General features: G+C 45.1%; 1 protein-coding gene across 3 annotated transcripts in view; it reads left to right on the forward strand.

Moving 5' to 3' along the window:
• The window catches only part of ERBB4 (erb-b2 receptor tyrosine kinase 4), a 597238-nt gene that overhangs the window by 392017 nt on the left and 191893 nt on the right, over positions 1-13328 (forward strand). For all 3 annotated transcript variants that reach the window (XM_068947909.1, XM_068947910.1, XM_068947911.1), the window contains exon 5: positions 11260-11325. In XM_068947909.1, coding sequence (XP_068804010.1) covers positions 11260-11325 — 66 coding nt within the window. The remainder of the gene's footprint in view (positions 1-11259; positions 11326-13328) is intronic.

A 13328-nucleotide genomic window follows, 5' to 3' on the forward strand; every position in this document is an offset into this window, starting at 1 on the left:
GGACGGCGCTGCGGTAAAAGTTTCTGAAGGGTCTGCGACACAGGCGTCTCTTTGCGGTGAAAAATGCTTTTTTTTTCAAAGCAAACCTCCCTCCCCTCCCCGAAGTTGGGAGCTGTCTTGCGGGGTTTCTTTCTTCCGTCCAATAGCAGCTGTGGTGAGAAAGTCACCCGTGAAGAGGCACAGTTCGTGCCGCTGTGGTACAAGCAAGTTACAGCGACAGGATTTAAGCAGTGCTCCCCGTAGCAGCGCGCGGCAACTGTTGGTAAATGCTTATCTTTTAAAGGCAACCTGTATGTGTACGATGTATTACTGTATAGCACCTGTTTATCAGCAGACTGGCGGGTAAACACTGTTTTTACACCAGGGAGAGACTTTCGGTTTAAATGAAAGCGTCCCTTCCCCGTGTAAGCAGCTGGCTTCGTCACGGGCACCGGGGTTTCCTGAAAATAGGAGATAAACCCCAAATACTCCGAATAGTTAAAATAGCCTAACTGACCGGTAATTGGCAGATTTGTAGTGAGTAGGTGGGTGGGTGGGGTTGGTCTTTCACTGCAAGCCTCGGCTAGCTGCCTTTGAAGAGCTGCTTGGGGAAAGGGGAAGACAAGAAAGACTAAAATCAGCCGCCTAATTGCACCTGCTGGTTCTGGAGACTCGTGGGTGCCTCCCTCCTTTTGGAAGTTGTCTGTAGTTAGCTCCGTGAGACGCTCGTCCCAGCCGCTTCTCCCCTGCTCAGACTCGGTTGCGTTTGCTTCTGCTGCCCAGGGAGTGCGGGCGGGCTCCTCGCTCGGTGGCAGTGGCAGGGCCAGCCAGCTGGCCTTGCGGTGGCCTTCTCCTCGCTGTTGAGTTGCTTGCATAAAAAACACAACCACGCATGAACAGCCCAAGCCTCTACTCCTATCCTCATGTCTGCATTTCTTAAGGATTTTGTCACACGTGCCTGACTTAGCAGCAATTCTCGGAATTGTCCCCAGACTTCCTGCGCTGCTTTAGTGGACAGGCTGGCTAAAGAGCCTGGGCCACCGCTCTGCTCGAGACGGGAGCTGTTTCAGGAGCTTCTCTTTGGTCCTGTCACACCTCCAACGGGCAAGTAGGTGCCTTGGACACGAAAGAAGCTGGGTGACCTGAAGGGAAGTTTGCATCTGCTGAGCAACAGGGGTAGAAAGCAGCAGAGCAGAACGAGGAGCGTTGGGGGGTGGCTTTGTAGGATATACGCTCCTTGCATCCCCTCCCAGTCTCCCTCTCGGTAGGAGCTCCACGTTCATGTCTCGTTGGGCCAGTATTCAAAGAAGCTTTCGCATGTCAAAATCTTCCTTGTGGTCTTCACTTTGGAGCTTGTAATTTACTTCGAAAACCCCGTAAGAGCCTTCATTAGTGGAGTGTTTCTGCAGCGGTGCAACGTTTGGAATACTTGCAGAGGAAGATACTGGGTTCAGGGTTTTCGAGTTGTTTTATACAAATTGCTACATATGAAAACATTCCTGCCTACTGAATTCGTTGTGTTACCTCCACGTGATAGTTACAGAAGGTCCACAGGAGCACCTCTGCTCACTGAGAGCTGAAAATTATCCATGAAATTGCAGCCTGACATTTGTTTGCATGATTATTTTCATTGAATATTTTGTGTATAGCAAGCGCTGCATCTAAATATCAGAGTATATACCCAAGCATCGTTTCCAGACAGAGACAGGGCTTCTGTTGTGCAATAATGGTTTTGTAATAATCACTTCTGTTTAGGTTAGCCAGAGATATGTTTTGAATAAGCAATTACGGTTGAATAAGCACATTATGATACTTAGGCAAAGTTTGTCGAAAACTGGACTCCAAATTTCATGGGAATTTGGAGTGGCTTTCTAAAATTTCCATCTAATTGAGTCAAAAGTTTATTAAAACTTTAACACACCTAACTGCACCCAGCCAGGCTCTTGGAATATTAAGTGGCATCAAGAAAAAGTAAAACGACTTTTAAAAGCCACTTCAATTCCAGCTTCTCATTTCCTTTCTCTAAGGTTATTACTTTGCTTAAAAAATGAAAACTGTATGCCCCTCTCTTCTAACTTTATTACTGCTTTGGCAGCGTTACAGGAACATTATCACAGGACATTATTTTGACTTATGCGGTATTGACTTAGTTGATCTGTTTGAGGGGTGGAGGAGTTGGTATTAAACAAGCACAGGAACACCCCCAGCCTTGGCATTTACTTTTCAATGTGTCGTGGAGTTTACTGAGCACCTCCCATGAAAATCTTCTCTCCCGGTGTTACACGTTGTGTCAGAGAAAGGAACTTGTTCAGTTCTCAGCCAAGATTATGCATCAGGCTGTGAGTCTGCTGCTGCACCTGAGGAAGGATATCTGGCTTATTTTTTATTACGGACACTAATATGGGTACAAGCAAATATCCTTAATGTGCACCTCCGCTTTGCTTGCTGTAATGGTGCAATGATGGCCTCACATCCGATTGCTGTGTTCAGTAGGAGTCTTTGCTGCTGCTTTGCTTGTCTGTGCTTTTCAATTTCGTATGTTGTCATACCACAAACCAAGCACCGGGGCTGACAGCTAACAGGCAGTATCCCGGTGCACGGAAGCGTCACCAAGTTTAGCATTGCAATGGCAGCTCCTTAGGTATGAAACTCAGGCACCTCAGCACCCCATGCTGAGGAGAAGGCCCGTTAAAATTGTAGCCACCAGGAGCAATCCAGTGGCACACACAGAAGTGAATATAAACGCCTAGAAAGTGTAGACTTGTATGGTCTCTGTCTGCTGGGAATCTACCCTCTACAATGCCTGCCTGCTGCCTTGCCCTCCCAGAGCAGCTTTCTTCTCGCTCTGAGTTTTCCTTAATAGGAAAACTGAGTTTTCTCCCCTTTTATGAAATACGTTGATAACTCGAGAAGTTCCCCAGGATGTGGGAGAGCAAGGCTCAGTTTTCTCCTTTGCCGGAGGGCATTCATATCCCTGTCTCCTCTCTCCCACCTCCCGATGGAAACTGCCTCACTGCTGGGCTAAGGTTGGTCTGAGTCAGGGGCTCTTCTAATCCTTCTGTTGAAATTCTGAATTTTAAGTGATCACCAGACAAGGCAGCACAAACAGACCTGGAGATACGGACTGATCCTTAGGTGTGCCCCTTTCCCAGTTATCACCCTGCTAGGTGGTGGGGTAAGAACATGGGAGTGGTGGTGCGCTGGGCCCAGTTCTTGCTTAGGGGCCCTTGAATTCCCTGCTTCGTCGTGGGAGGGGTGGGTTGGACGATCTACGCTCTCTCCCGATGGGGAATGGCCTATGGCGTGGTTGTGGGGTTGCTGTCGTGGGAGGCGAGGGGCTTCATCACACTAAGCAAAGGAGAAAACGGGATATACGTCCCCCACGTCCTAGCAGCGGTGCTGCAGCCGGTGTGTGGGAGGAGAACTTGCAGGCAGCTGGGGAAAGCCCACGCGAGCTCAGTGCTTTAGTCCCTTGGGTCTCAGCAAGGTGGCATTACAACTTGATATTTCAGCACCTTGATTTTTAGGTTTTTTTACTGACCTTGCTCCATTTGACAGTTCCAGAGTAGCTTTACTTGCATACCCTGCCAGCCCCTATATGCTAGTCCAAGAGGATGTGCGGTTATCTATGGCTTACTGGAAGGAAATATATTTTTTAACAGTAACGATTACAAAGAAAGATTCCTGAGGGCTTGTTGTTCTTGGTGAGCCTGCCAAGCGGCAGGTATAGTTTGACTCATCTTTTCAGCCTTCTGGCTGTGTCTCCCAATTTGCTTGGGATCCCTACGTGTGTGTTGAGAAATGCATTTGATGCTGATTGGAACTAATTCACCACCACAGTGGGGGGAATTCACTTGCATTGCTCCGTGCTAACAGCTAAAAGCGGTGATAATTAATAGCTCCTAATTGCTTAATCAGTGTAAAGTTTTAGACTATGTCATACGTGAAGGTTTTTATTTTGTGTGGATGACTAAACCCCAAATTAATGCATCGAGTCATACTGCCTTACCAGTGCTGTCTGCTTCGGGCAGAGAAAAATAACTAGCGTCTTCATTTCCCCCCTCAGGTTCCTTTCTTGAGTCGTCACTGTGGCCTGAAGACATTTTTCTGTAGCAGCTGAATAGTAACGTCACAGTGAGCTTCCTATCAGTCCACAGCTGTCAATGATATATATGAATTCACTGGCCTGAGCCCGTTCGGTGCTGCCGACATGCTCTCCTTGACTTTCCATTTATTCCTTTACCTCTGGTGGCCAATCTTTCTCCGAATCACAGCTGTCTGCCACCAGCATATCTAGCGATACGCTGTAATTTCAGAGTTCTCAACAGATTGCCAGCCCCGGTGTGCACGCCAGGCTTGTCTCCATCACGCGTTACTCATGACAATGCATCCCCCCTTTGCTTTCAGTTTTTCTGTTTCCTCCAGTGCTGGTTCAGTTTTCTCTCTGCACCCTCCCTGCTGCCTTTCCTTCTCGCTGTCCCCCTCTCTCCCACTTTGCCTGTCTTTCAGCGTGTACCTCTGGATTGTTTCCATTTCACACACTCATTTCCCGTGCTAGTTTCTTTTCAGCTGCCTGTGTCTGAGCCCCTCTCCATTTGTGTGCGTCTCTCTCTCCTTATCTACGGAGGAAGATGAGGGGAGAGAGGGCTTGAATGGGGCTGAATGGCAGACTTGGGAGTCCCTAGTGGAAATGAGATGGTTAGCGGGAATTTGCTTTCACCGTCACGGGGCCCAAGCGGGCTGAGCAGCCGCAGGGAACCGCTCCTGGGGAGGGAGAGGCCCTCGGAGAAACCACGTGTGGGAAGGCAACCTCTTTGCAGAACGAGGTTTTGCCGATACCCACATCTGGCATTAAGGGCATCTGGGGTGGGCTCTGGAAAACATCTCGCTTATGGACGGTGGTACTGTCCACCAAAGGTGCTGTGCTTTTGCACAGCATGGATATTCCCCATGATCCCTCTGCAAGTTATCACTATAAAGGGATTCTTTTAAGGTTTGGGCAGGGTGTGTCAATGAGGCAGGAAGACGTTAAGGTAGAAGCAATAATACTAGGTGGAAAGGACAGTTGAAGTGCTGCCATTTACCACAGCAAAAAAACAAAAACAAAAAAACAAACAAAAAAAAACCCACCTGAATTTTCTGGGGCTAATCCCATGCTGGAGAACCATTTGGCGATATACGCTGGGGTTGGACTCACCCGAAATCAGTGAAAACAATGCAGTTTTACAGCAGTAGCGGGTCTGGCCCTTAGATTTCTATATCCAATAATGCTTCTACTGGGAGAGAGAGAAGACGAGTCGTAGGTATTTCTGTAAGAGTCTGTCTTCTTCTCTTACAAAAAGTTTTACTTTCTCTTGCAAGGCATGTCTCTTCTGCCATAAAAAAAAAAAAAAGGAAATCCTGAAAAGCATGAGCCTCTCTTTTCAATAATTAACTTTCAAATCAATAGAAGAGACCTGAAGGCTAGGACAGGGGCCGGTAGAAAGTGCAAAATGATTTTTTACTTAACAAAGGAGTGTGAATGAATAAATGTGTGACAGTAGGAATTGGCAGACAAGGAGAGGGAAAGCATTACAGCCTGATAAAGGCAGAACAATTCATCACAACAATAGTATCTTTAATTCCTGTTAATGCTCTGCCAGGGTGTTTGAATTCTATTTGGATTTTGCTATCAAATGTATCTTTCATACATAAAATTAAGGAATTTTAACTGCTTAGAAAAACAACACGCAACCCTATTTAAACCTTATGCCGTGTCTAAGCAATGAAAAAAAAAAGAGACTAAGACTCTTCTTGCAGCGTGTGCCTGCAGCTTTGTGGACTTTAGGGCAGTTTATACCCAGGAACACCTATATGGCATCGCTTAGCATTTTTACAGGAGTTAATTTTTTAGGTTAAGGATGAGTTTATAAGTAGCTTATGGAAGCTAATAAATGGTTTATAGCTATTTTGATAGTTAATTATTTTAGACTGTTAGACAAGTAAAGAAGCTGCTTATAACCACGGCTTCTAGCCACCAAAGCCCCTTCCTCCTGCTGTGTTTATTCACATTTCAGTATTGATATGTTACAGACATGCTAACATTTATTAATGATTTATTAACCTGCTAGAAACCATCTAAAATGCAAACTTTGTGCAAAGTGTGACTGTTTCTTCTGATCCTTCTGCTTTTCTTTTCCTGCTGACAGTGGTCTCCTCAAGGCAAGTGGGGCTTGCCGGCGGGAAAGAGGCAGCGTTCGTCTCTGCTCTACACCGAGCTCAGAGCTAAGGGAAAGACTTCATTTTTCTTGGCTTGTCAGTAACTTAGTCTTTCATGGTTTTACTGGTCTTCCTGAGATAATACAGTCAGTCTGGAGCCAAAGGAAAGCCATTCTCTATTCTCAGCGCAGCACAAGGATGCAGTAACCTGAGTCATCCCCAACCTAGCGAGCAAATGGTTTCTGTTGCTGACATTTGCTGGCTAGGAGAGCAGCGGCATGGCATCTGCCACGGATAAAAGTGTGCTGGGCATTATACCGTGCCCTGGGCTCCATGATGAAGATATGTTGCATTAGTATCAGCCAAGGGGGAAGGAGCCAGGGAATCCAGCCATCAGTCTTCTGCACGGAATTTGCCAAAGCAAAATCAGTTCACGTGTTCTAACGGCCATCTGCCCTTTCGAAGGTTAGATTTCATAACAAACCCTGGAAAAATTAGGTAAGCCTCCTTTTACCTCCTTCCCTCCTCTTCTGCATTCTGATGAGTAGAATGTTATCATTCATTCAGAGCAATGCTAGTGTTCAGGAGCAGAAAGGCAGCCTGGCATCATGTCCGTAGAGGGGCAGCAGGCTTTTCCAGGTTCTTCCTGTTCATGTGTCAGTTAGGGAAGAAAAATTTCCTTTTTTCTTGTGTGCCTCCGCTAATGAACAAGAATGTAGCAAATGGGTGCGGTAGCACTAACAAGGTCTTGTCCTTTAGAAATTTTTTCTTTGGCTAAATTCCAGCGACTTGTTGCAACACTATTTGATTATAAGGAAGAACATAATATGATGAGTTGTTACAGGTGGAATTTTTCTCCTTTTGGAAAGTTTGAGCTTTTTTTAACAAGTGCTAAGTGTTCTTAGGTCCTACTGATTGCCTCCAGGACTTTAGGACGCTCAACCTCTTTTGATCTCAAGGGCCAGTGGAAGAAATCGTAGGAAGGAATTCTATTACTTTATGCACTTTGTTGCATTAAGACAAAAAGGAGAACACTTTTACAGTTTCATGGTTTGACATTTCTTCATTAGTTCTTTCTTTTAGAACTTGCTTTTGTGTGTTGGAGCGTTTTGGGGTATTTTAGAGACACAAAGAATAAAATAAGAAGGAATAATCTATTTTATGCAAAGAATTGTTTAATAGAATTTCGCTCAAATCTGTGTTTGGCTCACTGCAAATGGAAAATTGCATCTTTCACCAACCTATTTGTGATGGCTGTTGTAACGCATAACTTGGAAACATACCAGAAGAAATAACATAGGGAAAGATCTGTGAGAAGCAGTACAATTATTTTAAGGACCTCATCGTTCTTGGGGCCAATAGAGTTATTATCTGTTAAGCCTGACGTTTAGATCTAATCCAGAGAACAGTTCCTCCCATGAACGCTCCTTACGCTCCTGGCTACTTACGTTAACTTCTGTGGGACTACTTTTGTCTTAGATTTACAGAACTGATCTTTAATGGGTAGCAATCTGTCCTTACTACAGTGGGAAAAAACAGGTGAAATATTGAGTTGCATGAGGGCAGAATCTGGACCCGTTCATACAGAGAGCAAAGTTATTTTTCTTTTCAAACAAACGAACCAGTATAGACACATGGTTTGGAGGAGATTTGTTTTTAATTCTCAGTATATTTGACCTTCAAAAAGACTGGTAATAATGTAATTCACACACAGGTGTGCTGCCTACAAGCTCAGCTCCTTGTTTTGTCTGTGCAGCTGAGAGCAGTGAAAACAATGAAGCAGACACATTGGGTTCCCAGTGAGAAAAAAGAAAACTGGCAGCCTTTCCCTGCTATATTGTATTGTTAAATATCTCTATTTAAATGCAAATGATCATCTGACACTGCCAAACAAAGTCATGTACCAGGAAGCAGGCGTGCAAGTTAAAATTCTTTAAAAATGACTTTTGAAGATGCTGGATTACTTTTATTTCCAGGATGAGTAGAGCTGGCTGAGTACGTTTTTGGTTGCATGCTGAGGATCAGCTCACCTAGGATTTCCAAATACAAGGATTTTTATATTAAGTATAGCTTTTGCAGAAGTGTAGGAGGCCTCTCTAGTCAGAAGGCACTTGGAGGGACGCTTGAAGTTTCTTCCTCTGTGTTACCTTACTATACAAATTGCAGTGAAACGCCCAGTGCATACAATGTGCTTCAGAGCCGGTAGAAGTCAGGGCAGAGGGAGAAGAAACAGCCAAACTGATACCTCATTCTGCTTCAGGAATGTGCAGTTAACCAGTGATCTGTGCAGTGCTTCATCCTGTATCCAGCTGCAGGACTTCTCCTGAGCTAACTGTGCTCTGAGATTTGACCATGAGCAAGAACAGGGAACACGAGCCAGAGTCTGGCAGGAGGAGGAGGTGCTGCTGCCCGCGGGTTAGGGCTCCTCCCTAGCTTCCCGCGTTGCTCAGAGACCGGCAGCGTGCTCCGGCTCTGGTGATGAGCAAGCAAAGGCAGGGATGGAAAGGTTATTTGAACGTGCAGCCAGGACCCTTCCCCTTTCTGCCTGCTCTGTTGGTCAGGGATAGCCAGTTAATAAAATCCGCTTCATGGGGATGATTTTTATCCACTTGGGTGAGCAACAAAACCAGCAAACAAACGGTATCTTACTAAGGGGCTCTTCTGTGAAAATTCTTCCTCATTTTTGCTGTTTGCCTCGCCTTCTTTTTAAATTTTTGTTCTTATGAAATCAATTTTGATGTATCAGCTTTCTGCACAGGGCTACAGTAGCCTCTTAACAGTAATAATAATCATTATTACTGATTAAAGTTGCATTATTCATGCCAGATGGAGTGCCCTCACTGCCAGCCAGAATGAGCTTGCATTTATGGAGTTATAATGCATTTGCGCTCTGAAGAAACAGATGGTAGAACGCGACAGCAGATTAGGTGCTGGTGATGTCAGCAACAACGCTTCCCAAATATAATTGCTCTCAGCGAACATGAATGCAGCAAGGAGCCAACAGTTTTAACAAGGTAGTTGGCACACAGAGTGTAATTACTATACACATAATCAATAGTGCTATCAATGCTGTGCAAGTATCGGAGCGAAGATCAGTAGTTTTGAAAAAGCAGTGACACAAAGTGCAACTTCACACTGTAACAACATTGGTTTTGCTCACATATTTGACATATTATAAGTACATTGCAAGCAGAGGAGCAATGTTTTCTTTTGGGGTGATCCAGCCTTAGCCGAGAGACCTTTTTGCATTTTAACCAACAGCGCCTCCAAAGCGGGAGCATGTGGAAGGTCTTTGATCCAGTGCAGAGTGTAACAACGGGGCTGTATGCACAGCAACAGCTATTACTACGGGATTGAAAGGTTCCCGATGACTTCAGCGAGCTTTTGGATCAGGTTCGAAGTGGACGTTTGCTTAGTAGGTTCTCCATAGTATTCAGTGATGAATAAAAGTTTAATCAAAGATGAAGCTAGGGTACTGTCGTAAAAAGAGCAGAGATAAAGACTGCTCATAGTCTTTAACAGTGCTTATGTCAGGTCTCTCTGTTAGTCGCTTGAGGTGCGTGATTCAGGCACTCGATGCCTGCACCTCAGGCACCCTGACCGCTCTGCTTGAGCTGCTGGGACGCAGGTGCAGCAAGGCAGGCTCTCTGGGCAGGCTCTGGGGGATTTGGGCACTTCAGGAGGGCGAAGCACTAAGAAAGGGAGCATGTCCGAGCTCTGGCCTGAGTCTGGATGGGAGCTGCAGAATGAGGCCTCCGTTCCCTCACTGGCAGGACTGGCGTGGTACTGCTCAGGTGTTTTCCCAAATACTGTGAGATGCAGCCAGAGGAGGACGTGCCAGGACCAGTCCTGCCTGCTTTCCCTTTCCCTGCTCAGTGCTTAGCATTTACCCGTGAAATGGAAGGCGTGACTTCAACTCCTTCCTCTGTCCCAGAAGGTTTCAATCCCTACTTATGAGGTAGTTTATAAAGGCCTGCCCTCTGCAGCTGATAATGAAAGCACCCTCAGCTCCTCTTCTGTTGGGGGACTGGTCTCAGTGGTGTGCATATGGGCTTTGTTGAGTGTCACCTCCAAAATCCCATTGCTTTGCTGGCTCTGAGGCAGGTGCTGCAAGTGGCCCTGCTTTGGCCATAGCACCGGGGGGAAGCATCATGAAACACAACTACAGCTGCAGGTGAGTAGAGAGCTTTCAGTCAGAAAAGGAAGGGTCTTGTGAGTTTAAACATTGTTGGAGTTACATAGCTGCACAGGGATTTCCATTGTCGTGGTTTTGGACTACGTGTGTGAAGACTGTGAAAGCTTTTGGGGGAGGAGGGTGGCATTTAATTGCTTTTATTCAGAGGCACTGAGTTTATTGCCCTGTTGTTCAGATGAAACTGTGTATCTTCTCCTGCACGGACATTCCTTTCCCTGTGGAGGGATGAGAGGGTCTTATGTAGGACACAGAGTGTAACCATTGGGGCCAGACTCTTCTCCGTGGTGCCCAGCGACAGGACAAGAGGCAATGGGCGTAAACTGAAACACAGGAAGTGCTGTCTGAACATGAGGACAAACTTCTTTCCTGTGCGGGTGACTGAGCACTGGACCAGGTTGCTCAGGCAGGTTGTGGAGTCTCCTTTGCTGGAAATATTCAAAAGCTTCCTGGATGCAATCCTGGGTGGTGTGCTCTAGGTGACCCTGCTTGAGCAGGGGGGGTTGGACTAGATGATCTCCAGAGGTCCCTTCCAACCTCAACCCTTCTCTGATTCTGTGATTGTATTAATAGCACTGGAGAATGAAACTGTTCCTCAGTCCTTCTAAGTTAGTCACCTTTTCTGGTTCTAAAATGTTCTAGTAATTGCACGTAGCAGAGAGGGATTTTGGCTATAAAGCATTAAGATAAGTACCTTAATTTCATATATGTTTGACACCAATTCTGGCTATTTTTCTGGTCTTTTTATAGGTACTGTTTCAACCTGAGCAACGCATAAAAAGCGTCCTAAGACAAGAATGGCTTCTTCCCTTGAGCACTCTCTGGAGGCTGAAGAATGAAAGGAAGCTAAGTTTCTAATCTCTCTCCCTCTTTTTCCTTCTGTCCTGAAGGTGGCCGATGCCACAAGTCATGCACTGGACGATGCTGGGGACCCACAGAGAATCACTGCCAGACCTGTAAGTATGCAAGACTCTGAGAAATAAGGGACAGGAAAATGGTGTAGAAGGGATCCTACGTTCCTTAATTGGAAACGGACACTCTAATTTCTGCCTTTAGCATAATTTAAGAAATATTTTAAGATTTTTCCTGTATGTTTTTACCAAAAAAAAGTTTTGTTTTCTTTTCCCCCATGAGAATTTAGGTTTTACTTTCCTCCTTTGTGCTCTTAAAAATCTTAAGCTAGCTCAAATTTTATTTTGACTTCTTGGTGGCAACATAGAGCATGACTCTTGAGATTACTAATGGTTGTTTTGGAATACATTGAGATGAATCCTACAGGAATGCAAAAAGCTACAAGGCAGATCCTGTGATTTTTTTTTTTTTAAGGGTGGCCTGACGCTGCAAAGTCCCTAATGCCCAAATATTCTGTTAATTTCAGTGGGAACTTGGAAGTAACAGTTATCTTGCAGAATTGTTCTCTTTATAATAACTTCAGAAGGTATTGAGTTCTACTGAAAGAGAGAATAAAGGGTTTTTGTAAAGGAAGTAGTAAGGGAAGGGTTGTTCACGATGTCTGCCCGTTCTCTTGCATTTAGAGAGTGGATAAAAAGGAAGAACTATACTGAGAGTTTCTTCCTTACGTGCTTTCAACCCATCCAGACAGGCACTAAAGAGCTAGAAGTGCAGTCACAGTATTAGCAAATATAAAAGAGGAGAAAGTTTAGAGCTGTCTTTTCCTACAAGACTATTTCCCCCCAACACAGGCATAGAGGTATCCTCTGCATTTTCTTCCTTTGTAATTTAGCGTGGTGGAAATTGATTGGGTTTACTGGAGTCACCCTTCATAGGAAATCAAATGGTTGCTAGTATCTCACCAGGTGAGCACTGTTCAAGCTTGTGCTTGTTTCCCTGGCTGAGCAGTTGTAGATAGCAGTTGTAGATAGGAGTGGGACTTGTGACAAATCAACCACTGTCAAGCCAGTGCACCGGCTAACTCTCTGAACTGAGGATAGCCCAATGTCAACTGTCTTTTTTTGTTGGAAATATTAGAAATAATGCAACTATACTTTTTTTGCGGAGGAGGGGCTTCTTGGGGCATGAGATAACAGGAAATTACAAGTGGCAGATAGCTTGACGTGAATGTTGTGCAAGCACTGGCGGGGATTTGAAGCTGAGCTCCTGTCCTAGTGGCATGAGGAGCACAGACGGCTGAGCTCCGTGCCCCACGGAGGCTTTGCACCATGCAGGGCGCTGCTTTTCGTTCTAAAACGTCAGCTAACGTCGCTGGCAAAAGCCTGTGACGGTTAAAACTCCACTAAACTTAACACATTCTTAAACTACTATTTCATACTGGACTTTACGTACTGGTGTGATCAAAAATGCTTTAGGGCAGGTTGTAGGAATAACTGTATAATGAACTGGGTATGGTGATACTAAGCTGATTCTTCTTTGGCCTGGCTTGAGCTAATGCATCTCCCTACTTTTGTTAGCAGTCTTTATGAATGCCACAAATAAGTCAGGGCTGAAAAAGCTTCCTCACATGACGATTATACGCTGAACTACATAGCAGAAAGGGGGTTGAACCCTAACTGAGCAGAATGATTTTTATATCGTGACCAGATCAGAATTAATTAATGCTAGCTCATTCTCTGCCCTAATGAGAGGGCTGTTGCTCTACTAAAAATAATTATGCTGCAAGAACCTGGGTAATTCATCCAAACTTGGGTAGACTTATTCAGGCCTTGGAACCGTTATGTGGTTAGCTCATGAGAGAATATTATAATACCTTGGCTATTATATGATGTGAGGATAATATGATCCTGGCTCAGGCCTAGGCTCCAGCCTCTGCAGCATTATATAGAGTTGATAAGTCCAGCTGGAACTGTGTGGCTACAGAAGTCCATGCTGCAGGATCAGCTTCCAAGGTCTCACCTGCTACAAAGTACTGCTTTCAGATGAGTGAACTGATTTAGTGGATTAACGTAGTAATACCAGAGAGAGCAAAACTTATCTGCAGTGT

Source organism: Struthio camelus, chromosome 6 (genome assembly GCF_040807025.1).
Source record: "Struthio camelus isolate bStrCam1 chromosome 6, bStrCam1.hap1, whole genome shotgun sequence".
Taxonomy (NCBI): Eukaryota; Metazoa; Chordata; class Aves; order Struthioniformes; family Struthionidae; genus Struthio; species Struthio camelus.